The sequence below is a fragment of the Sorex fumeus genome, unplaced genomic scaffold (assembly GCF_029834395.1).
Source record: "Sorex fumeus unplaced genomic scaffold, SorFum_2.1 ptg000024l, whole genome shotgun sequence".
NCBI lineage: Eukaryota > Metazoa > Chordata > Mammalia > Eulipotyphla > Soricidae > Sorex > Sorex fumeus.
This window is the reverse complement of record NW_026606081.1, coordinates 36,691,556-36,716,540: the sequence shown is the minus strand read 5'-3', so window position 1 is coordinate 36,716,540 and position 24,985 is coordinate 36,691,556. Positions and strand designations below refer to the sequence as shown.

Genomic DNA, 24,985 nt, shown 5'->3' with positions numbered 1-24,985 from the left:
TTGGTGACAATTGAGACAGTGGCCTATAGACAGGAACTTGATACATGAGTCCCCTCAGGATTCTTCACAGGAAACAGTGCCTGGAAGCAGAACTGTGCAAAGGGAAAATGTTGTTTGCAGAGATGTCGTGACACTTAAGCTAACCTCATGGGGATATATTGATACTGAACCATTTTGAAATTTTCTAAATTTTAGTAGTTGGGGGGTATGGTGCCACCAGCAGGTCAATCTGTACCTGTCAGGTGAGTGCATCAGCAGCCTGATGGCACCATCAGGCTTTCAGATACCCCAAAATTGCTGTTGTGCCTTTGGCCAGACCCCAAAAACTTGGGGCAAAGTTTACCAAGAAAGTAAACGGCCAAGAGTTAGGTATGTGGGAGACACACCTACAAACCACCTCCAGCTCAGCTATATAATTGGAGGCATGGCCTCTCTGGTTCCTGATTGAACTGCTTAATGGCCAGGATCCCAGAGACTCAGAAACTAATCTTGGAACCCAAAAACTTTTGGCAACAATGTATCCTGTTCCTGCAGTAGGTTACTGGCGCTGGGCCACTCCAGGTGGTAATAGGTTCCATGCCTTGGTCTGCTCCCCCTGGCGGCCCAGTGACCACCATCCTCCAGAGGCCACTGGACAGTCAGGTTTGGGCCTGCAGTGACGAGACGTGCGGGGCCTCACCAGATGGGGGTGGAACCGGCCCTTTCCTCCCCATCCCAACGAGACCCCAAGTCGCCACCTATAAACGGCCTCTCTGGCTCCTGATCAAGCTGCTTGACGGCCATAATCCCAGAGACTCAGAAACAAATCTTGAAACCCAGCGGCTTTTGGCAGAAATGCATCTGGACCACATACAAGGTGGCCGCCGCAACAGAGCTTATTGAAAAGCTAGGTAAGAGCCGGCGATGACGGGGCAACTGCAGTCTCATGGAAAGGGGGGTGGTACAGGCTCGTCTTTCATGCCCTACCGAGGTCACGAGTTGCCCCCCACAAGCCGCTCTCTGGCACAGCCATGGCTCCAGAGGCAAAAGGACTTAATACAGAGCCTGGTGACAGCTTGCTGCAGAAAAGTGAATGGACCATGCATTAAACTACGGTGCCATGCCTCCCCAGGAGGGAAAGGGTGTTGCTCCCCCGCCCCCCCCCCCCCGCCCCAAGCAGCAAGGTAGCCACCACCTCAGAGCTTATTGGAAAGCCAGGTATGAGCTGGCGGTGATGGGGCACCTGCAGTCTTACGGGAAGGGGGGCGGTACCGGCTCATCCTTCACGCCCTATCAAAGTCACAAGTTGCCCCCCAAGAGCGGCTCTCCGGCACAGCCATAACACCAGACGCACAGAAACCAATCTTGTAATTATCTGGCTCTTTGCAGAAATCCAAAATTGCGAGGCTGCTATTGCAGCCACGTGAGATTATATGATTCTCATAACCAGCTATAGAAAGCAAAGTATTTCACAATGCCTTTTTAGCAATTCTAATGGTTGGCGGGGGGGGGGGGGAATTCTAAACAATAATAGTGCATCTTTTGTCGAAATAATGAATTTAATCAATGTAGAGAAGAGTTAAGTGGAAATTATCTGCCTCACAGGCATTGGAAGGGGTGGGAGGGGGGTATATTGGGGTTCTTGGTGGTGAAAAATGAGTACTGGTGAAGGGAGAGGTGTTTTATCATTGTATGGCTGAGACTTAAACCTAAAAGCTTAGCAACTTTTCCCACAGTGATTCAATAAATAAATATAAGAAGAAAAATAAATAAATAAAATTATGAGGAAAAAAAGTAAGGTGGAGTTCATGCCCAATTCAATCAGTTAATCAGTGGCTGAATAAATAGCAGTACTCCTACATAAAATAAATAAATAAAGGTAAAGGTAAAGGCCCTCCCGTTGATCGTCGATTTGCTCGAGCGGGCCCAGTAACATCTCCATTGGAGACTTTGTTGTTACTGTGTCTGGCATATCGAATACTCTCGGTAGCTTGCCGGGCTCTCCGAGAGGGGCGGAGGAATTGAACTCGGGTCGGCCATGTTGGCTGCGTGCAAGGCAGACAGCAGGTAGGAGTTGGGGTTAGACTTCATGCTACACATTAATCAGCTATGGGATTCAGACCACTTCCAGAAAGAGAACATGACTTTGACATGACCTTGAGGGAATCCATTCTGTTCTCTTACTAATGATTTCCAGAGAGGGATTTAGCTGAGCATTCTGAGAGCCTGGGGAGTGCAGTTTCATACCAGAGGGTCATCGTGTTGTCCATCACCATGCCTACTACATGTCCAGCATGTTGCAAGTGCATTCATTTTCAACCAGCAAGTACACAATTTGTTTTCTTTTTGGGTCACACGCAGGGATGCTCAGGGGTTAATTCTGGCTCTGTACTCATTATTCATGGCGGTGCTTGGGGGACCATATGGGATGCTAGGGATTAAACTCGAGTCAGCCACATGCAAGGCAAACATCCGACCCATTGTACTATCGCTCCGGCCCAAATACACACATTTTCAACCAGCAAGTACACACCTTGTCGAACTAGTGATGTTAGATGTTACAAGTAAAAGGGTGTCGTGCTATGGTTATTCTATCCCTGACTCGTGAAAATTTCCTCTCTCCTCTTTGAGGATTTGTAGTCTTGCTTTTCTCTGTTTTCACTGAAGACCAATATGAAGGGTGAGACAAATGAACCCACCTCTGAAATGGTCAACTTAATATCCCTCTAAAGCACATGAAATAAAATTTCTTTCTTGTCTTAATAAAGATAATATCCTCACCTCCCTCTCTGGATTGAGACATTAGCAATGTCTGATTCAATGTGAGAACTGTCAGGTAGAACAATTTTGCTTAAACATTTCCCTCTTGCCTACCTTCAAAATAGCAGTACTCAAAATGAATCACCAAATTGTCACCAAAGTATATACTTTATTCCTTGTTCTCCTCATCACCTGCTTAAAATGAAAATTTTGTTTTCTCACCATTTTTTTCAGATATCTTCATGGGAACTTCTTGAATAATGTCCTCAAATGATCTCCCACATTAAATATGTTTTCTTTAGCTGCACAAGTCAGACATTTTATTCAAACTAATTCTAGCTCTTAGACAATTGAAGAGGCTGGGTTTTGTTTCCTGACTAGAAGAAGCTTTCTGCTTTGAGTCAGATAATCTATTTTGATTTCATACTAGCAGCTGAAAATTTGTGATACAATGAGAATAAAATAAGGAGGAATGTAATATTTTTCACATAGTTTTATGTGGCATCAAGGGTATTTTATCATATATACACGGTATTTCTGTCTTTTCAGAAAAAAATGATTTCTATTTAATTTCACTTTATAGATAAGAATTTTCATAATATGCTGCACTGAATATACTATTCAATGAGACTTGTTCCATTTGTGCTCTGTTCAGAGTTTCAATAGTTCTCTGTATATCCAGGATGTTAAAGAGAAACTTTTTCATTGGTTGACTGTATCACTCCGGCCCCTCTTGTCTGAGAATTTTAACAAATTACTCCTTCAGTTCCGAACAATAATCTAGCAGGTTAGGGGATTCTTCGTTGTAAGTTATTTTCATTCAATATTGTGGGTATATTATTCTCCTTGCTTATAAAGTTTTATTTGAGAAATCATGTGAATCATAAGTGTTTCCCTTGTGAGTCTTTTCTTCTCTCATAATTTTAATGAGTCTGTTTGGTTTTTGCCATCTTGATTTTGTTTTTCTCTGTGTAGTAAATTTTATTTATTTATTTACTTTTGGCTCTCGTTTGGATCTGAATCAGATTGTGGAAATTTTCAGCTATTATTTTTTCTAACAGTCATTCTTCCTCTTTCTTTTTAAAAATCTTTATTGATGTAATGTCATTTACATGACTTCATTCAAACATCATTCTAGTATCATTTCACCCACTGCCAGATACCCACCTCCCTCCACCAAGATCCCATAGTTCCCTCCCATTCAAACCCTCTTCCCTGCTTCCTATAAACTCAGTTCTGTGGACCAACTCTCCATTTCTGTAGCCTTTGGCCATCTGTTGTTACCTTACTGTGTATCTTTAAATACTACGCACGAGAGATTATTCTGTTTCTGTTCCTTTCCTACTCACTGACTTCACTCAGCTGGGGATGTGGCTCCATGATGGAGCACTTGTCTTGCATGGAGGAAACTCTGGGTTCAATCCCCAGCAGTTCCAATAAAAAAAAATGTGTGTTGTAGTAATGGGGGTGGAGGATTAAAACCCAAAGAAGTCCAGGGACTGCCAGCAACCACTAAAGCCTGGCTGAGAGAACCATGCAACTCTGAAAGCTCCCAGTAGAAATAAAACACTGAGACTTCAATTTTCGTTTGCTAGTCTCTATACCCCACCTGTCACGCGGGAGACCGGGGTTCGATTCCCCGACGGGGAGTCTCTATAAAGGTGAGAGAATATTTCCTCTGTTTCATTTGTTATAGTAGTCCTTGAAAACTAATATTCTGGCAAATAGATGAACCGGTGAAAGTTGGATGGCCCAGAGACAAATTAAATGTCAGTATTTTCAAGCACAAGATCTGGAAGCAGTCAGATTTTTTCCTATTGGGATAAAGTAATCATAAAACTTTTTGAGACAAATAAAACAGCAATAATAAGGGCCCTGAATATGATAGAGCATATGTCTTGAGTGTAAGAAGTTCTGGGCTTGATCCACAACACAAATAAAACAGAAATAGCAGGCAAAAAATAAAGAAATTAGTAATTTATAAAGGAACAAAAGTCACAGTGATACAGGATTTCTCAATGGCCATGCAAGAAGCTAAAATCGAGGCAAGCCCTCTAATATTCTGCGTGAAAATTATTTTTCATGCAGAATGTTATACTCAGCCAGAGAAAAAAGTTTCAGCAGTGCAAGGTCTAACAGAGAAGGGGAGAAGGAACTGCTGCGACATACCTCAACAATGACTGGAGGGGCTGAGAGACAGTACAGGGTTAAGGCGCTTACCTTGCATGCCACCAAGTCCACCCCATTGGAGGTAGGCACCGGATATGGTGCTTTGAGCAACACCAGGAGTGACCCCTGAGCACAGAGCCAGGATAATAAGCATGGCCGGGTGTGGCCCAATACCACCCTCACCCCGAAAAAAGAAACTCTTGAAGTGAAAACTATATGTCTGGGCTGTGGCTGAGGGGTAGGGCATAGACCTGCATGAGGCTTGGGAAGAAGGTTGAAGAGAAGATGGAAAGAGGAAGAAATGCTGGGCATCAGGAAGCTGGACAATCCTTTCAAGTTGAATGTGCGGAGGAATCTTTGTTAAAATGGCAGATTTGGGGGCAGGAGCTAGGGCATAGGTCACACCCCGTGGGATCCCCAACCTTGCTCCCCCTAGGACACTGCCGGATGTAGCCCAAGAGGCCCCTGACCCCACCTGGATCCCCAAATGGGCTGCATCCTTAGACCCCTGCTTTGAACCGTAGGCCAGGAACTGCAAGGAGTGACCTAGGTGTACCAGAGCATCTTTGGTACCCCCTCAAATGCCCCTCCCGCACATCACCACCCAATGCAAATTCTGATTCAAAATATGGGCAGGGTATGAGATTCCACATTCCTAACACGCTCTTAAGTTGTTAAGGCTGTGGTTTAAATGTGCTTAACTGGGTAGAGAGAAACAATGGTCCAGATGACGGGATGAAGGCACTGCCTGCACTGTAGCACTGTCCTCCCATTGTTCATCGGGTCCAGTAACACGTCTCCATTGTGAAACTTGTTGTTTCTGTGTTTGGCACATCTAATATATCACAGGTAAGCTTTGCTGTGGGGGCTCTTAGAGAGGGGCGGAGGAATCGAACTCAGGTTGGCCGCGTGCAAGGTAAACGCCCTATCCGCTGTGCTATTGCTCTAGCCCTGGGACGAAGGCAAAGAGAAGGAATAAAGGAATCCATTCTCATTTGCCTCTGGGAGAGGACTGGTAATGAATTCGTGTTAGGTAAAAGAAGCAAAAGCAAGGAAAGGAACTGGCTGAGGGGGGTACTAGAGATGCAGCCTTGCCACTAGGAAACACCTGAGCTGGAAGGCCGGAGCACTTGGACGAAATTCTCAGACCAGCTGCTGACGCAGGGCGAGAACAGCACTTCCAGATGTCCTGCAGCTGAGGAGCTGGGCCTCGCTCGTCCCGGCTCCGCCTCCCGGGGGCGGAGCCTGCCCCTGAAATTTGCATGCCCGCAGCGGCGCGGCGCTGCGGATTGGCGCTTCTTGGACCCGGAAGCAGTCGGCGGCGCTCGGAAGCTGCGGCGGGACGCGGGATTCCCTGGACGCTGCTGCTGCAGGATGGTCGGTGGCGGCGGTGGCGGGAAGCGCAGGCCCGCCGGGGAGGACCAGCAGGTAGGTGAGCTCCGCGGGATGCTGTGGGCAGTAGCCAGGGCATCCAGGGGCAGCGCGTGGCAATCTTCCCGGAGCCAGTTCTTGGATGCCGGGCGGCTCCGGGCAGCGCCGGGAACCTTTGCCCATCTCCGGGTTCACTGGCTTGTGGATTTGAGAAGCGACTTATTTGCAACCCCTGTCCGAGCCCCGCCGGGTACCTCGGAGAGGAGGGCGGGCAGACAACCAGTGGTTCATGCCTTCCATCAGCCAGTCAGCCAGATTGATTGGAAACCGGGTCCACCGCCGGGCACGGAATCCGGCCGCGGCCGCCGCTGCAGCCCGGGGTGGGCAAGCCTCAAGGGAATGGACATTTTACTGTGCAACTTCTTTGTTTGGCATCATGGCCATTGTGTAGACAGTGCCGTCCTTCCGGTGAGAAAGGGAGCGGAGAACTGCTGGGAGACGTTCAACAAGTCGTCGAGAAAAAGTCGAGGGTTTCTGGGAAACAAGAAAATTCGGGGATACCGAGCTTAAGAATGCAGAGGACTGTTTGCTAGCACAAGAGCTTGACTTGGCTGGAGCCTGGGAGGCGTGGAAGAGTAGCTGGTAAAGGACCAGTTCAAGGCGCTAGCGGGAGGGAAGGGCAGAAGCTGCATTTTGTCCTATTGGATCCCAAAAGTTGGGTGGCCATTGCAATAGCACTGAGGAGAATCAGGCAAGAAAAAAGAGGCACTGTGGTTAGTAAAGCTTTGGAGGAATCACCGTGTCTGGGCAGGAGAGAGCACCGGGCTTAAGGCTCTCTGTGCCTTGCACGCAGCCCACGCCTGTTAGATCCCCAGCACCGCATATGAGACCTCTGAAGTACCTGCAACCCCCCAGATTACTCTAGCTGTATCAGAAACTGAAGAGGTTGAGACCTGGTTGAGGATAGTCATGGTCTGGGCGATTCTCTAAATTGGGTTTGCCTTCCAAGAACCGGGGCATGGGTAAATGCATCCTCCGAAAGGCACAGCCGCCCTCAGTTGGGGAAATTTGGAGATGCTAAACAGATGCGTGAAGGAAGGCAGCCTGGAAAAAGCTCTCCCTTTGAAGATACAGTGAAATGCTAAAAATGAACCTGTGGACCGTGACTGACAGTAAGTGGCCATCATCTGCTAGGACTGTGTGTTTTTGCAAGTGATGGAATTCTGTTTAAAAGCCTTTAGGTACTGCAGGTGGCCTTTAGGTACTGCAGATGCCCTTTTGCGGTTGTGTGAAAACATGGAGAGCTGAACTTCAGGGAGCTTGAAATTAGGCAGGCATTGACCTAGCATTTTAAATGTAACACAAACTGCCCCTGAAAAGGTATACTTAAGACTTTTTTCTTCTGGTATCTTATGTTTGAGGCAGTGTTTGATCATCTAATTGAAGACCAGAAGAACAGAAAAGACGGGATTTGACTATGTCTTTACTGTTTCTTGAGTTGGAGAAAAAGCCTGAAGTTGAATCGGACTTAGGAGATAGTCTACCTAAGTTTAAACCCTTGTTCTTACACTTTCTAGTTCGGGAAATAGGGGGAGTTACCTTATCAATAGTGTGGCTATTACTGCCTCGGTCCTACAGAAGTTCTGAGTATTAGTTTATGGATATAAAGTTGAGCAGTGGCCTACCAGAGAGTAATGCTGTGTTAAGTAGATGAGAGTAATGCGCAGTAAGTACATAAACTTAGATTTCCTGCCATCTTTATTACTGTTTGCTGTTTGCTATTATCTATATTTATATCCGTTTTTTTAAAATCCACATTAATTTATTTTCATGACCTCAGATCCACGATAATCCTCAGCAAAATTAGTTGATACCCCTGACCTGTGCAAGGCCCTTTTTACCTTAGCTAATAATACAACAGTCACCTGCGGGCTGACCAAATCAAGACCTGACACTCCAACAACAGTCTTACGGCTACACGGCACCCTTCCTGTCCACCATCCATGTTGTTTTCTCTTGCTTTTTATAGCCATGTGACTGTCACAAGTGTATGCCTGAGTATTTACTTGTTTTAAACCTCACAAGAAAGGCCAGCGTGCATTGCATGCAGAAGGCCCAGCTCTGATCCCTGGCATGGTCCCTCAAGCACAAAGCCAGGAGGAGCTCCTGAGTACTGCAAGTTGTGCTCAGAAATAAGAAACCGCTCTCAGGATCCTTATTATTTTACCTGATTCATACATTTCGCAGATTCCAGTGTAATGTCAGTTAACTTGACCCTACTGGGAAAATAAAAGAATAAAATTTTGAGAGCCATTAGTTCAGAATTTCTCCTCCTTGATGCTATTGGCCTTTGGCCAGGTGAGTCTTTATTCAGGGGCCTGTCCTGTGCATTGGGGTGGGGGGGGGGGGCAGTTTAGCAACCTCCCTGCCTTCGCTCACTAGATTCCAATAGGACCAACCCCCAGTTCTCCTCCATTTATGAAAACTAAAAAGGTCACCCAGCATTACTAAATGTAAAATAATCTTATTTCTTTGTCTAGAGTTTAGGCTATTATAATTTCCTTAAGGTCTGTTGATGCTGAACATTGTAACCAACCTTACTCTTTTGCATTTGGAGTAGCAAAGGGGAGATCCCTGATTTTTTAAGTAGCAGACTTAGTAATGATTGTAGTGAGTGACCCCTGGGGTCACCGCCCCTGGCTCCAGCCCTGCCCATTGAGCTCTGCTATACTGTGCTGCTTGCGCCCAGGTGGCTATGATCCAACTCCCCATCACCATTATTTCTGCCAGTTTGCTTCTGTTGTGATCACTGAAGCTATTTAAAGAAAAGGCAGGGTGATATCCAGTTTATCAGAAGAGGGCAAAACCTGTATTTCCCATGTTCCTTCTCATCTGCTTATTTTTTTCTGATATATATATATATATATGGGCTGGAGCGATAGCACAGCGGGTAGGGCATCAGCCTTACAAGCGGCCAACATGGCCGACCCGAGTTCGATTCCTCCGCCCCTCTCGGAGAGCCCGGCAAGCTACCGAGAGTATTTGATATGCCAAACACAGTAACAACAAAGTCTCCAATGGAGACGTTACTGGGCCCGCTCGAGCAAATCGACGATCAACGGGAGGGCCTTTACCTTTACCTTTACCTTTATATATATATATATATATATATCACTGTCACTGTCCTCCCATTGTTCATTGATTTGCTCGAGCGGGCCCAGTAACGTCTCCGTTGTGAGACTTGTTGTTACTGTGTTTGGCATATCGAATGCACCATGGGGAGCTTGCCAGGCTCTGCCCTGCAGGCGGGATACTCTTGGTAGCTTGCTGGGGTCTCTGAGAGGGACAGAGGAATTGAACCTGGGTTTGCTGTGCACAAGGCAAATGCCCTACCTGCTGTGCTACCACTCCAGCATTTATACACACACATATAGACTGGGGGGTTTCCTCTTAATGACTATTTTGTAAACTGCTTTCCTTTCCTCACCTCCATCCCCTCAGAAAAGAAAAAAAATCCCCAGATTTCAATCAGAAATATCACTTGTACTTTTTTTTTTTCAGTGAAGCAAGATATGTTTGATTGAAAGTTATTTAGAAAGATGTGAGGAGAGGAAAAGAAACATCGAAATAGATGTGTTCAAGGGAGAACAAGGGTTTGAAGACCAAGCCCACTCAGAGTTCGAAAGAAAACATCTGTGTCTCCTAGTGTTGGGTGAACTGCAATCAGTAATAAATTGTGCAGGGAAATGTACTGGCCATTCTTTCAGAGAACCAAAGGTTCTGTATGTCATTTTTTAGTGTGATAAAACAGTCGATGTGAAAAAGAGTAAATCCTGTGAAGCCGATGTTTCCACTGACCTTCGAAAAGAAGTTGAAAGTCATTATAAGCTTTCTTTGCCTGAAGATTTCTATCACTTTTGGAAATTCTGTGAAGAACTAGACCCTGCAAGGCCATCTGGTGAGTTGGTCTAGAATCATCCTTCTTCTACCAAGGAAAAGACAATAAGGATCTTGACCCAGTATCAATAAACAATTCACAGAAGTATAAATTAATGCTGTGATAAGTCTTTTTATCTATGATAATGGCAAAGCAAAATAATTTCATTGTATGCTTTGGGAGTTTACGTGAAAATGTACTTTCAGAGTTTCAATATGCCTTAGCATTTTCTTACAAGAAGATATCTTAGGGATTAGGTGAACCAAGACTTGCATTCAGCAGTTTTTATTGTTTTTGTTTTTGTTTTTTTTTAATTGAAACAAAAAAAATGACTTAAGGACCCAGTTTATTCAATGGATTTTTATAGCTTTAAAAGAATGAGGCAAGAAAGAAAAAAATTAAAAAATAAAAATAAAAGAATGAGATGGATTTATTTACTCAGTGAAAAAAGAATATATAGAGTATGCTACCATAGGATTTTTTTTTAAAAATCAGTAATGCACCTCTACGTATTTACATGTGTGTACACTGCCCCTGAGGCCTTACATAAGAAACTAATCATGGCAATTTGTGCTTTTACCTCATTATATTCTTTGAATGTTTTAACTAACAGTTGAATGGGAAGAAAAAGTCTCATGCAGTACTGATAGAAATTGTTGTGATTGACACCTGATTTTTGACAATATACCAAACTGTTTGAAACTGTATGTGCAAAAAATATTCGTGAATGTTTTTACATGTTAGCAGAGCTGTTCATTGAAGCACTGTTTGGAATAGTGAAAAATATTTGGAACAGTAAGTGTCCATCACCGGTAGAATATGTACATATAGGACCTATATAATGGAATATGCAGCTTTTGAAAATTGTATTAAAAAAGACATTCAATAGCACGTGAAAACTTTCAGAAAATTTTAAAGACAAGGTGGAAGATAAAATAAATCAGATTACAGCATAGCATGTGCTCCCTATAAAAATATATTTCTACCTGTTCAGAGAGGAAAAACTGTTATTAATCTATGTAACAGTAAACACTTCCTTTTCTGGTTAGGAAAAGGGATGGCTTAGGCTTTTCTTACTGTGTAACTTTTAAAGTTATTTTAAGATAACATTTAAGTTCAAACTAAGCTTATCTTAAAATAAATTTATCCGAAGTTCAAACTAAGCTGAAAGGAATGATTTTTGCCCTCCCCAAATGGACTTATCTCTCTGCCCCTTTATTCCTATTGCTATTTTTCTGAGAATTTCTTTCTTCATTTCCACCTCCTTATTGGTGATCTGAGTGCTTGGCAAAGCAACAGGACCCATTTAATTTTGTAAATGTTCACCTATAAGACTGGTTTTATCTAATTTTTCTCCCTCTGTGTTTTGGGAATGGAGAAAGGAGATGGGATCACATAGCATTAGGGTTGGCTAAAGAGATCGTCAGATAGGTAAGGAAATGAGAGTGATAACTAGGGCAGGTGAAGGGTAGGAAAAGGAAATACTATCATTAAATTCATTCATTATGTATTTTTTTTTATGAACATCCTCCTTAGCTGTCCTTTCTCTCCCTGAATCTGGGTGTGCTACGGGTATTTGAGGAAAACAGAAAAATGAGACAGTTTACAGTGTAGGAATGATATAGTCTGACCAGCATTTCTCAACCAGGGACAGCAGGCCCTCCGGTCACCTCCTGAGATATTTGAAGGTGGGCAAGGGGGAAATTGTGTGAATGAGATGCCATAGCATGCATATCCGGGACCAACCAGTGAGACAAGTGCCACTGAACAGAAAAAAAGGCCAGACGAGGGCCATGGTCAGCACAAGGTTGAGAAACACTGGTCTAGACTTTATATTCTGCTTTGGCCAAAATAGGATGTGTCAGGAATGACTCACACTCACACCGCTGTTTGAGGTAAATTAAAGAGGAAATAGTAAATATAAGTACCATGTTTCTATTGCTCATTTCTTTTCCATTAGTGTGAATACCTAATTTAGTCACATGAAACTATATTTTTCCTTTCGCTTTATAAACTCCTAAAGACTTGTACTTGGAAATAATTCACTGATAAAGGACGTTTATTTTCTGTGTCCAGAAGCCTGTTGTTATAATAAACTTGTTTTATTTATAGAGTCACTCGCTGCAAGCCTTGGACTTCAGTTAGTGGGTCCTTATGATATCCTTGCTGGAAAACATAAACTGAAGAAAAAATCAGCAGGCCTGAATTTTAACCTTCATTGGAGATTTTACTATGATCCTCCAGAGTTTCAGACCATTATTATTGGAGATAGCAAAACTCAGTACCACATGGGTTATTTCAGGTAAAGAATCTAGTGTTCTCTAAAATAACTGTCCGCTTCTACATGTTGAAGGGGAAAGGCATATTTTCTTAATTCCAGACATAGACATTCTTCCTCTGTCATGCCCAAGCATGATTTAACCTCACTGGCTTTTCCATTGTGGCCAAATATCATTTCCATTTTGGGTTCAGAGAGTCCTTTTTCCCAAGAAAGATAATTGGGTATAGTGAAATAATGAATAGTAATCAGTAGTCAGCATTGGGTAATTAGAAATTGGCAATGGGGGGGAAAAAAAAGAAATTGGCAATGGGACACATATGAATAGAGCCACTTGTTGGGGGGAAAGAGCAGTTAAACACAGAACAAATGAAAAACACCTAATTATGCACATTTATCATCGCTTCCATGATTCATGTGCTTCCAGGGGTCAGAGGTCAGATTGGTTTGTTCTACTGTTTTTGGTCTAGGTTACCCTGGGCCAGTCATTAGTGACTGACTTTCTGCGACTTGGTTCCCTCTTATATAAAAATGAGGATAATAATTGTATGTACCTTATTGGCTTTTTGGTGGGCATGGTATTTGAAAACTATATCTCTGAAGCATATAAACCTATGCTCTATTAAACCAGTATTACTCAATGAAAACTAAATTTTTAAAAAATCATTAGTTGATAGTTCAGCAGGTGAGGCACTTGTCATACACACAGCTGACCCAGATACAACCCCCAGCATCCCATGGTCCCCAAACAGGAGTAAGTCCTGAGCACCACAAGGTGTGGCCCAAAAATGGAAAAATAAAATAAAATAAAACAAAGGGATTGAGTGGCTATATGGAAGCCACCTTAGAACGTCAAGAAATATAGGTAGACTAAGGGGGGAAATGACTTGTCTGCTTGTACCATAGAGACATTGATGTATAAAGACTAGCTTTAAGATGGTTAAGGAGGGGCCAGAGCAATAGTATAGCAGGTAGGGTATTTGCCTTGCACCCGCGGACCAGGGTTTGATCCCCAGCATCCCATATGCTCTCCCAGCACTGCCAGGAGTAATTCCTGAATGCAGAGCCAGGGGAAAACCTTGAGCATTGCTGGGTGTAACCTCTCTCCCAATCCCCCTATTCCCCCCCAAAGAAAACAAAACCATAAGATGGTAGAGGAGATATGGCTGGACAGTAGGGAGAAACCTGGGGGTACAATAGAACACTCCAGGCTGGAAAGTAGGTTACGTAGCTTGGCTTCTGCCTTTGCTGTTCATTTCTAGGACCTCAGCTGAGTCAACTCATCTCTCTGTTGATTTTCTCAATTCTGAAATAAGAGAAACTGGTTTGATGTCTATGAATAAGACCCTTGCACCTCTGTTTTATAATCCTGTCTGTGATGTTCCTTTTTGTCTGTCTGCCTTTTTTTCTTTAAATGACAAGCTTGGGGCCAGAATGATAGTACAGAATAGGATGCTCGCCTTCCCTCGAACTAACCCAGGTTTAATTCCTGGAACCCCGTATGGTGCCCCACAAACCTCTCTAAGGTTAATCCCTGGCACTGCCATTTATGGCCCCAAATCAAACAGTAACAAAAACTAGACTGTAAAACTATAATAGAGGTAATCCTGTATAATTTTCCTCTACACCCTTGGTAGGCCTGATTCTCCTTTATTTTTATTTAGCTATAAAAGTAACTAGTTCCTAAGAATCTTTTACTTCTAAGTTATATAAATCATATTTTTTATCATAGATATTCTAGGAAATTTGGAACTCAAACCTTGCAAAATCATTCCACTTTTGTAAAAACATGAAGATATAAATTGCCTATAGACCTGAAATTCTTTTTACCTGCTATGTGTACCTGGTTATGCTTACCTACATTTTTTACATTTTTTGCATAAATAGGGATTCACCTGATGAACCTCCTGTATATGTTGGTACAAATGAAGCAAAGAAAAATTGTGTAATTGTTCAAAGTGGAGATAATGTGTTCGCTGCAGTCAAGTAAGAACATCTTTTACTCCCTCTCTTCTCCTGTATATAATTGTTCACAGTTTTAATATTCCAAGAAGAATTGAGGTACCACAATGATTCTAAAGTTCTAGAGATTAGTTCTATGACTTTGTAGTCTTATCCATACTTTTATTCTGCTACTTTCACCAAAAAAAAAAAAATTACACCTATTAAACAACTTTTTCCCACTAGGCTTTTAGGGCACACCTTGCTGTGCTTAGGTTCTCAGGGCTTGCTTCTGGCTTTGAATTCAGTGCTTACTTACTTTTGCTCTCCTGGAGAATCTCTGGGGACCATATAGAATGATGGGTATCAAACCGGAATCAACAGCATGCAAGGCAAGCACCCTATCCAACATACTGTCTCTTTGGCCACTGTACAATTATTTTCTTTTTAATTGCAGTCTCTTAATTTTAACCTTATTTTCCCCCTGGAAAACTATTCTCAGATATTTTTAAATGACCATTAAGAGTTGAAGACCCCACTGTCCATAGTTCAGGGAAATGGGAACGATAAAATAAGGTGCTTATCAGTCCCGGTAGGGGTGGACAGAGAGGTCATCCTCCTCTAGGACAGGTGTGAAGACACGTGGTAGAAGTAGTATGTCCTGCAGTTTGTCTCTGCCACCCTCAGGAAGCTTCGGTTAGAAGAACTGGCAGGAGTGGCTAAGGCCCACAGTGTCTCCTGCAGAATCTGTGCTAGTGAATTAGGTGCCCTGTCCTCTGCCTTTCAAGCCCCTCAAGGGCAGGGGCCAGCTAGGAGTTGCAAAGCAGTAAGATGCTCTGAGCGTGGCTCACTTCTGGAGAGAGAAGCACAGCCTACCCCGCCAAGAGATTTTGTATCTTTTAATCAAAGAATTATGTGCTGGGGCAGCAAAAGTCATACAGTGGATAGAGTGCTTTCCTTCCACTTGATCAACCTTGGCTTCCCTTATAGCCCCCAGGAGTCTCTGAGGGATTAGCCTGGGAGTTGCTTCTTTCCTTTCCTGCCCATATTGGGTGTATTTTACCCAATACAAGAAGGGTAACAACGAGCAGTGTGAGATCTGATGGTTCGAGCTGATGCGTGGCCACATATGTGGCCACAGGATTCAGGAGATGTGAAGCTGGGCCTGTTGCTTTGGCAGAGGTCAGCCGTGGAGGCCCCCAGTCCCTAGCCAGAAGGAGGAACTTCACCTCTTGTTCCCAAGACCAGTCAGCTGTCATCTGGGAGTGTGAGCATTAGATCCAGAGATGCAGAGCTGGTCTTGTTGAAATGGCGGAGGTCGGGTGTGGAGGCTCTAAAAAGTATTTGTGATTGGGTTATTTGTGTAAGCTTCAGAACCAGCTGTGTTTTCCCTTTCTGTTTTATGTTAACACAGTTTGGAAAGTAACATTTTAAAGAATCTGCTTAAATACTACAGCACTGTCATTTGGTCTTTAAAATACTTTTTGGCAGGCTCTAGTCACCTAATCGATAAGGCACTGGCCTCCTAAAATATCCTTTTTTGTTTCCAAGTACTATATATTTTTTTTCCCTTTGTGGGAGTATGCCATCTTTGTGACTTAAAACTTGGCTTAGTCCCAGCTTTTTAAAGAGTCATCATATATTGTAGAACATTAGAGATAATACAGATGTGAATCACATAATTTCTGTGACTGGCTGCTTCTATTAATACTGCTTTCCAGCCAGAGAGAAAGCACAATGGGTAAGGTGTTTGCCTTGCACATATCCAACCTGGATTGCATCCCTGGCACCTCTGTGGTTCCTCTAAACCTGCCAGGAGTGATTCCTGACTGCAGAGCCAGGAGAAGCTGTGAGCACTGTCAAATGTAGCCCCAGAACCAAAACAACAAAATAATAAGTACTGCTTTTCCCTTGTTGGATGAGATCTTTAGAAATTCTGAGCAAACCATTGGTGATTATTGGCGATCTCTTTCTTGCATAGAATTTTATGTTTGGTTGGTTGGGTTTTGTTTGTTTTGGTTACGGGCCACACCCAGCTGTGCTCAGTGCTGACTCCTGACTCTGTGCTCATGGATCACTCCTGGTGGTGCTCAGGGGACCATGTGTGCTGCAGGAAATTGAACGGGGGGTCAGCTACATGCAAGTCACATACCTTTTCCCTGTACTGTTTCACTGTCCTTGGAATTGGATGATTTTTAACTAGGCTTCCCGAACTTCCAGTGACACGTGAACTTAAAGTGGCCTGTAATGTGTTGCTCCCTTCCGCCCTCTCCTCTCTGGAAAGAAAGATGGCGGCTGCACGGGAGCCTTGTGGACAGCAGGTTTGAGCCAGGGGTCGGGGGCGGCAGGGACCTCATGGGAAGGGGAGCGTTCCAGTCCGTCCTTCACGCCCTACCGAGGTTACCAGTTGCCCCCCACGAGCGGCTCTCCGGCACGGCCACGGCCCCAGAAGCACAGAAACCAATCTCTTAATTATCTGACTCTCAGTAGAAATACTTCCAGGGTTAATAAATAAAATAGAAATCCAAAACTATCGCGGCTGTGCGACATCACTTAATTCTTGAACCCAGCTGTAGAAAGCAAATCATTTCACAATGCTTTTTCAGCATGGCTGATTTGGGGGGGGGGGGTGGTGGGTAAAGTCTAAATAATAATGGTGCAACTTTTATCGAACCAATGAAGCTAGTCAAAGTAGATAGAGTGTTAACTAGAATTCATCTGCCCCACAGGCATTGGGGGGTGGGGTGGGGGGTGGGGGTTTATTGGGGTTCTTCGTGGTGAAAAAATTGGTAAAGGGAAATGTGATTGATATTTGCATGACTGAGACCTAAACCTGAAAGCTTTGTAACTTTTCCCACAGTGACTCAATAAATAAATAAATAAATAAAACCAAAATAAATAAATAAATAAAGTGGCCTGTAATACAAGGACTTTTGTTTTCAGATTACTTCTGATGAAGAAACTTAAAGAAGTGACAGATAAAAAGAAAATTAGTCTCTTGAAAAACATAGATGAAAAACTTACCAAAGCAGCCAGAGAACTGGGATACTCGCTGGAACAAAGAACAATAAAGATGAAACAGAGAGATAAGAAGGTACTACTGGGGCCAGAGCAATAGTACAGCGGGTAGGGTGTTTGCCTTGCACACAGCCGACCTGGGTTGAAGCCCCAGCATCCATCTGGTCCCCCGAGCAACACCAGGAGTAATTCCTGAGTGCAGAGCCAGGAGTAATCCCTGAGCATCCCCAAAAGCCAAAAGGCAAAAATAAATAAAATAAAATAAAATAAAATAGGCACAACTCTGTTTGTCCCTTGTTGCTATTTCCCTGGATTCTATTCTCTGTTGGTTTCGTCCTACCTGCCCCTTATTCTTCTCTGCGAAGCTGTGCTACAGAGACCTCAAGGCACCAGTATCTGTCTGTTGCCAGGATGGCACTAAACTAAAGCAGTCTGGGTTCCTGGGGCCTTATGCAAGCCAGGGGCAAAATGCTGATGCTTCATCTGCATCATTCTTGCCAGTATTTCCCATCCTTTACTTTGTTGTACCAGTTACTCTTTTCATAGAATTGGGTTAAAGCAACTTTGTATTTAATGTCTGCTTGTTTTTCTTTAACTTTTTCCTGGGGGCCAGTTCAGGGTCACACACATGTAGAGCAAGTAGTCTACCTTGTCAGTACTGGATATTGTTTATCTTCTAGTCTTTTCCTTTCTCATAAGTATAAAATGATACAGCACTTCTCTGATTATTAAGGATATTATTTTTTAAAAATTTATCTGGTATTGATTTGTATTTTTTTTCTTTGTGAACTGCCTTAATTTTGCCCCTTTTGCTGTCTGGATTAGGGTTTATCTTTCCTTGTGCTTTAATTTGAATGTTGATCATGTATTTGTAAAACTTCTTTAAAGACATTAATCTTAAAATTTTTTAACATATTGCAGATGATTTTTGTCGATTTTTTACTAAACAAATTTATTTTTTGTGTCAGATGTCTTTTCCTTCTCAAATCCAAAATTATTTAATTGAAGTTCTGTTGTTTTATGGCTTTCCTTTTATACTTAGTTTTGAATTCCAACTGCAAGTTATTTTGTCATCAAGAGCAAGCGTGAGATCCGGGGCTGGGGCTCAGAGCTGACTTAAAAGGGCTAGAGCCCAGGCTTGACATGTGGGAGAAGTTATAATGGTCTCAGAAGTTTGCTGTAGAATAGCCTGTTCCTTCTGGTAGCTTGATGAAAGATAAGACAGTGGGAATAAAATAGTGAAATAAGTTTTAAGGTATGTAGGTGATTAACTTTAAAATTTGAGTCTATTTTGTGGATAGTGTCTTTGGAAATTTTGTGGTGCACAAAAAGTGAACCATTTAAAACAGTTATTAAGGAAAAACCTCAGAGCACTATCACTGGTGTGAGTTTTTAAGAGCATGTTGACTGGCAGGTTATGATGGTAGCTGTGGTTGGACCTATCTTTGAAAAGTGGCTTTGCCTTTACCACTTAAAGGCTCACTGCTTTTTGGGGACCAGAGCAGGAGTACGACCTGGTTGCGAGAGTGAAACTACTACGAATAAGGCACTTGTTTGCTTGCTGGCCTTGCATGCTGCCGACCTGGGTTTGATCCTCAGCACCCTGTATGGTCCCCCTGAGCACCTCCAAGAATAATTCCTGCATGCAAAACCAAGAGTAAACCCCTGAGCATAGCTGCGTGTGGCCCAAAAACTCAAAAAACAAAACAAATAAAGGCTCTCTACTTTTGATGCTCGTTTCCCAAAAGAGCATCACTAGAGTAGAAGTTGCCTGACTTTGGAAAAAATCGTACACTCAAGCCTACACTTTCCAAGAATGTGGGTTCTGAATTTGGCACAGTGAAGGGAGAGGATTTGTCTATCCACGTCTTCTGCTGAGAGCTAGTGCCTTTCCCTGTTGGTCTCGTTTCTTCTACCTTGGAGATGCTTGGACTTTAGAGGAAACACTTTTTGGTTATCTCCTATAATATATGTAATAGCACATTTTCTTCCCTATCTCGTCAAATCAGGGTGCAGGCTTCAAAATGGCACCTCACTTACATAAATCAACTGCATCACTGTTAAGTACCTCAAGTACTTGACTCAGAGCTAATTTCAAAGAAAATTTGCCTTGGAGTCCAAATTTACCAAAATGAAGGATCACTTGTATTTTCACAGAAATGTTAAGAATTTGAGTGTGGACTTGATTGTTCGTTGGGATTTTTGATTCTGTTTACCATGATTAAATTTTGTTTTTCTTTATTCAGGTTGTGACAAAGACCTTCCATGGTGCCGGCTTGGTGGTTCCAGTAGATAAAAATGATGTTGGGTACAGAGAGCTTCCTGAAACAGACGGTAATCTTATGTGTCTTATGAAAACACATGCATATGTGAATATGGGCATTAATACTTGGGAACAAAGGTGTCCCTTAAGTGGAATAGTAGGAAAATACCTGAGCCTTTTCGTTTTTGTTTTGGGGCTATACATGGCTGTGCTTGGAGCTCACTCCTGGCTCTGCACTCTGGGATAACTCCTGGCATGCTTGGAGGACCATATGGGGTGCCAGGGATTGAACCCACGTCAGTGGCATCCAAGGCAGGTAAGGCAAGTGCCCTGCCTTCTGTACTATCTCTGGTCCCATACATGAGCCTTTTATGACAGTAATTAAACATAGTAATAAAAATGTCAGGGCCACTTAAAAAAATAAGAAACCATTTATTTTCCACTTTTTTCTGAGAGACAGGAGGGTCCTGGCAGAGTGATGGGATTAACCATGCAATGCCAGGAATTGGATTTGAGTTTCTGCTTATAAACCATGCGTTCTATCCCTTTGGGATATCCTCCACTTCCATTTTCTATCCTTAAAGATCTTAAAGGAAGCCTAATGTTTTCTTGAAATGAGCAGCAGTTATGTTCCCCTCCCCCTTCCCCACCTCCTGAAGGAAAAGGAAGGTTTGATGGCTGGAGTGATAGTACAGTGGGTAAGGTACTTGCCTTGCACACAGCCAACCCAGGTTCATTCCCGGGCATCTCATATGGTCCCCTGAGCACTATCAGGAGTCATCCCTGAGTGCGAAGCCAGGGGTAAGCTCTGAAGCTCTGAGCATCGCTGGGTGTCACTCCCCTACCCCCACTCCATCCCCCCCCCCCCATACACACACATACACTCATTCATACACAAAAAGGTTAGGGGTTGGAATGAAGTACAGCTGATACAGCATTTGCCTTGCACATAGTGTGGGTTCAATCCCTAGCATCGCATCCCATATGGTCCCCTGAGCTCACCAGGAATAAGCCGTAGTCAGATGTGGCAAAAACAAAAACAAGAACAAAAATACCTCCCCCCCCCAAAAAAAAAGTTATGTAAATTCAATTAAATTTTAAAAGATTTCAGTCTGATACACATACTTGCTACTTAGAATCAGAATATAAGAAATGAAACATTAACATGATCTAATGTGGTAGACATCTCCTTAAAGGTGGAAAAGGGAGAAAAGAGTGGCATCATGTGGTCTTTGGGACTTAATCAAACTGTTTGAAAAAAAAAAAAAAAGGTAAAATTCCAGTTTCTGGTTACTGTTTTTACTAACCTTACATTTTACATCTGTGTTAGTGTCAGCAGAATATTGAGTCATACAATTTAAAATCATATATTTTGGGATTCAATTATTAATGCTCTGACCAATTCTCCCTACCCTAGTATAGTAATCACCTTGCTTAGGAGTGTTTATTGGTTTTGAGTAATATTATTTATTATCTTTAAGGAAATGGTTTGTCAAAAGGGAGAACAGTCTGTTAAAAAGGAAGTTTAGGGGCCAAAGTGATAGTACAACGGGTAGGGCATTTGCCTTACATGCAGCCTACCTGGGTTTGATACCCAGCATCTCATATGGTCCCTGAGTACCGCCAGGAGTAACTCCTGAGTGCAGAGCCAGGAGTAACCCCTGTGCATCATTGGATATGACCCGAAAAAGCCAAAAAAAAAAAAGTTGAATTAAATGTTTTTCAGTATCTTTATTCTTAGCATTCTGAAATCTTATGTATGTTGGGATTCAGACATTACTGAGGACAGTGTTGAAATATATTATTTGGTTTTATATTTCATTGTTAGGAACTTTCTGTATGTTCTTACCTCAAGTAATATTTCTGCCATGGCTGTACTTTCTCCCACTTCGGTAAGGCTTTGGTAAAGGCTGAATTCTGCCATGATTTCTTGTCTGCCATAGTTGTATTTACGACAATAGACCAAAATTGGTAAACTTTGTCTCCTTGGAATTTTTTTTTTTCAGTTCTGCTAATAGAGTATATGGGCCAGCCCGGGGGTGTGCATCATGTTTGTTCCTATCTTCTTCTTCTGTTTCCGTAACCATGATACAGTGAAAAAAGTGTGAGCTTGCAGGCAGTTGAAAATGGGCTTGGCCAGTGTGTGTTACTGTTTGCTGATCTCAAGACGAGTTGACTGAAAGTAGCTGAACAGTTAGGTAAAACCTGACAGCAGCTAGATCCATTCGCCATGTGGAAGATCACATTTTGCTAATACCAGAAATATTTTGAGTGAGCCATTTCTCTGCTTGAATCTGAAATAGGAAAGACTCTCAAGTTACCAAATCCTAAATGACTAAATTCTAAAGAGAATGCCACTGGGATGTGGTCAGTTCCATGAGTACAAAAAGCCGTCTGTGGAGTCTTTGTACCTTTGAGGATGGTTTGTTATTATATTCATTATTTTTGTCTCTTTCAGCGGACCTCAAGAGAATTTGCAAAACAATTGTTGAGGCAGCAAGCGATGAGGACAGACTGAAAGCGTTTGCTCCCATTCAGGAGATGATGACTTTTGTGCAGTTTGCGAATGATGAATGTGACTATGGCATGGGGCTCGAGCTGGGCATGGACCTCTTTTGTTATGGTTCCCACGTGAGTAAAAATCTCCAACCTCCAAACCTCCCTCCACTTCTCTAGCTCTCCCCCAAAGTTTTGTCCCCAAATTCTAGCATAGGTAAGATCTGGCATCAGCTCAGTTGGTTTTTTTTTTTGGGGGGGTGGCGGTTGGAGGTGGAGATTTTAAGGCATCAAATCTAGGGTCTCACACACGGCAAGGTTTAAGTGCTCTACCACAGAGCCACATGCCTGACCCTTAACTTGATTTCAAAATGGGCTTTTGGAAGTGGTATTTTTGTTGTTGTTGTTTTGGGGTCACACCTGGCGATTCTCAGGGGTTACTCTTGGCTCTGCACTCAGGAATCACTCCTGATGGTGCTTGGGGAACCATATAGGATGCTGGGAATCAAACCTGGGTCGGCCGCATTGCAAGGCATACGCCCTACCCATTGTGCTATCGTTCCAGCCCCCAGAAGTGGCATGTTTAAATAGATGTTCTAAACATAAAAATGTTGGTGGTTTGCTATTATTATTTATTTATTGGGGGGGTTGGGTCACTCCTGGCTGTGCTCAGGTCTTACTCCTGGCTCTGCACTAGGGATCACTCCTGGCAGGGCTCAGGGGACCATATGGAATGCTGAGGATTGAACCCATGTCTGCAGAATGAAAGGCAGTAGCCCTACTCCAGCCCTAAATGGTTAAATTCTTAGCTGGTAAGGGATACACTGCTGAGAAGGAAAATTTTGGAGTGTATAGTTTTTTTTTTTTTTTTTTGCTTTTTTGGGGGTCACACCTGGTGATGCTCAGGGGTTACTCCTGGCTCATGTACTCAGGAATTACTCCTGGCGGTGCTCGGGGGACCATATGGGATGCTGGGAATCGAACCCGGGTCGGCCATGTTGGCTGCATGTAAGGGAAATGCCCTACCCACTGTGCTATCAATCCAGCCCCTGGAGTGTATAGTTTGGAGCAAGAAAAAAAAAGTGGGGTGATAAACCTTATTAAGATTTGGGGGGGGCAGGGCACACTGCATGGTTTATTCCTGCCATTGCATTCAGGAATTACTCCTGATGGGGCTCAGGACCACATGGGATGCTAGGGATCAAACCTGGGTTGGCAGTGTACAAGGCAAGTGCCTTACCCAATGTATCATTGCTTTGGCCCAGAAGCTTTTGATTTTAACTGGATTTTCTTCCCAAGTTAAGTCCTTAAAGATTGCTAGACAAAATGCTTGATGCCTGTATCAAAATTAACTATAGCACAGCGGGTAGGCCGTTTGCCTTGCACGCAGCCAACCAGGCCGATCCGACTTCGATTCCTCCACCCCTCTCGGAGAGCCCAGCAAGCTACCAAGAGTATCTCTCCCGCCCAGCAAAGCCTGGCAAGCTACCCATGACATATTTGATATGCCAAACACAGTAACAACAAGTCTCACAATGTTACTGGGCCCGCTTAAGCAAATCGATGAACAATGGGAGGACAGTGACAGTGACAGTGACATTAATTAACTATTGCTAAGGGGATGCGTTTCATTCAGTGCTTTTTCAGTATACTCTCTGCCACTTGCTAATATGTCTATTATAAGTCTGATTAATGTTTTTTTTTTCCTAGTATTTTCATAAAGTTGCTGGCCAGCTTTTACCACTTGCATATAATCTGTTGAAGAGGAATCTCTTTGCTGAAATTATTGAAGATCATCTGGCAAACAGAAGTAAAGAGAACATCGACCAACTTGCAGCATGAGTGAGAACTGGTTTATGTACAATATTTTAAAGTATTTCGTATTAAACATGTGTTTTGTTTTTAAGTAAATAAAAAAAAATAAATCAGAAACATTTACTAAAAACTCCTACAAAGCTCCTTTGGCCCAGTTTTCTTTCATGTCCAGGTAAATGTCAGCTCAGCCCTCTCAGTGGTGATGCAGAAGTCACATTTTGGAAGGCCGCCAAAAGTCATCCTCTGACATGACATGTCACAGGAAGTCACTGTCTCAGGCCAGGAAGTTCTGTTTCAGTATTTCACACATGGCAATGAGGAATTCACTTCTTCTGATGCTTGAGTTATTGTAGCCAGAAGGATTGGTTCTCCCGGAAGCCAGCCTCCTGGCTCATAGAGCCCAGGCCGCCTGAGCATGAATTTTAAGTGCCATCTCCTAGTATTTATGTTTCCCTCCAGTTATCCCAGGAGGTCTAGATTTACAAACAATCGTGCTTTGACTTACCTGTATCCAATAAATACAAGAAAGGATTTGAAGTAGTATAAGAAATCAGTCTGCCATTCATTTGTATTTAAAAGCAATCATTGCAAATTAGCTTACCAGATTTTCTACTAGACTGTGGATAGCTGTTCTACCAGATTCAGTTTCTCCTTAAAACTGCTGGCCAAAAGTCCTTCATAAAATGTTTGTTGATTAGGCAAAATGGCTCCCCGTGATGTATTCGATATGCCAAACACAGTAACAACAAAGTCTCCAATGGAGACGTTACTGGGCCTGCTCGAGCAAATCGATGATCAACGGGAGGGCCTTTACCTTTACCTTTTGTGAAGATCAAGATAGAAGAACCTTATATTAAAACAGATCATCTGGTTTAATAATTGTTAGATTGTCTCTTTTTGTAAATTAGCCCTTCCTATGAAGATGAAGGTAGAAAAAGTCTTACATTAAACAGGATCA

The 24,985-nt window shown here is 42.9% G+C and overlaps 1 protein-coding gene across 1 annotated transcript; it reads left to right on the top strand.

Annotated features, from left to right (window-relative positions):
• Nucleotides 1-6,205: 6,205 nt before the first annotated feature.
• On the top strand, nucleotides 6,206-24,332 carry LOC130023559 (histone PARylation factor 1). Its single transcript, XM_056114112.1, has 8 exons — nucleotides 6,206-6,336; nucleotides 10,078-10,237; nucleotides 12,329-12,518; nucleotides 14,382-14,480; nucleotides 17,379-17,529; nucleotides 19,700-19,787; nucleotides 22,175-22,347; nucleotides 23,923-24,332. The coding sequence occupies exons 1-8, from the start codon at nucleotides 6,283-6,285 to the stop codon at nucleotides 24,052-24,054; spliced, it is 1,047 nt and encodes a 348-aa protein (XP_055970087.1). The 5' UTR covers nucleotides 6,206-6,282; the 3' UTR covers nucleotides 24,055-24,332.
• Nucleotides 24,333-24,985: the final 653 nt, after the last annotated feature.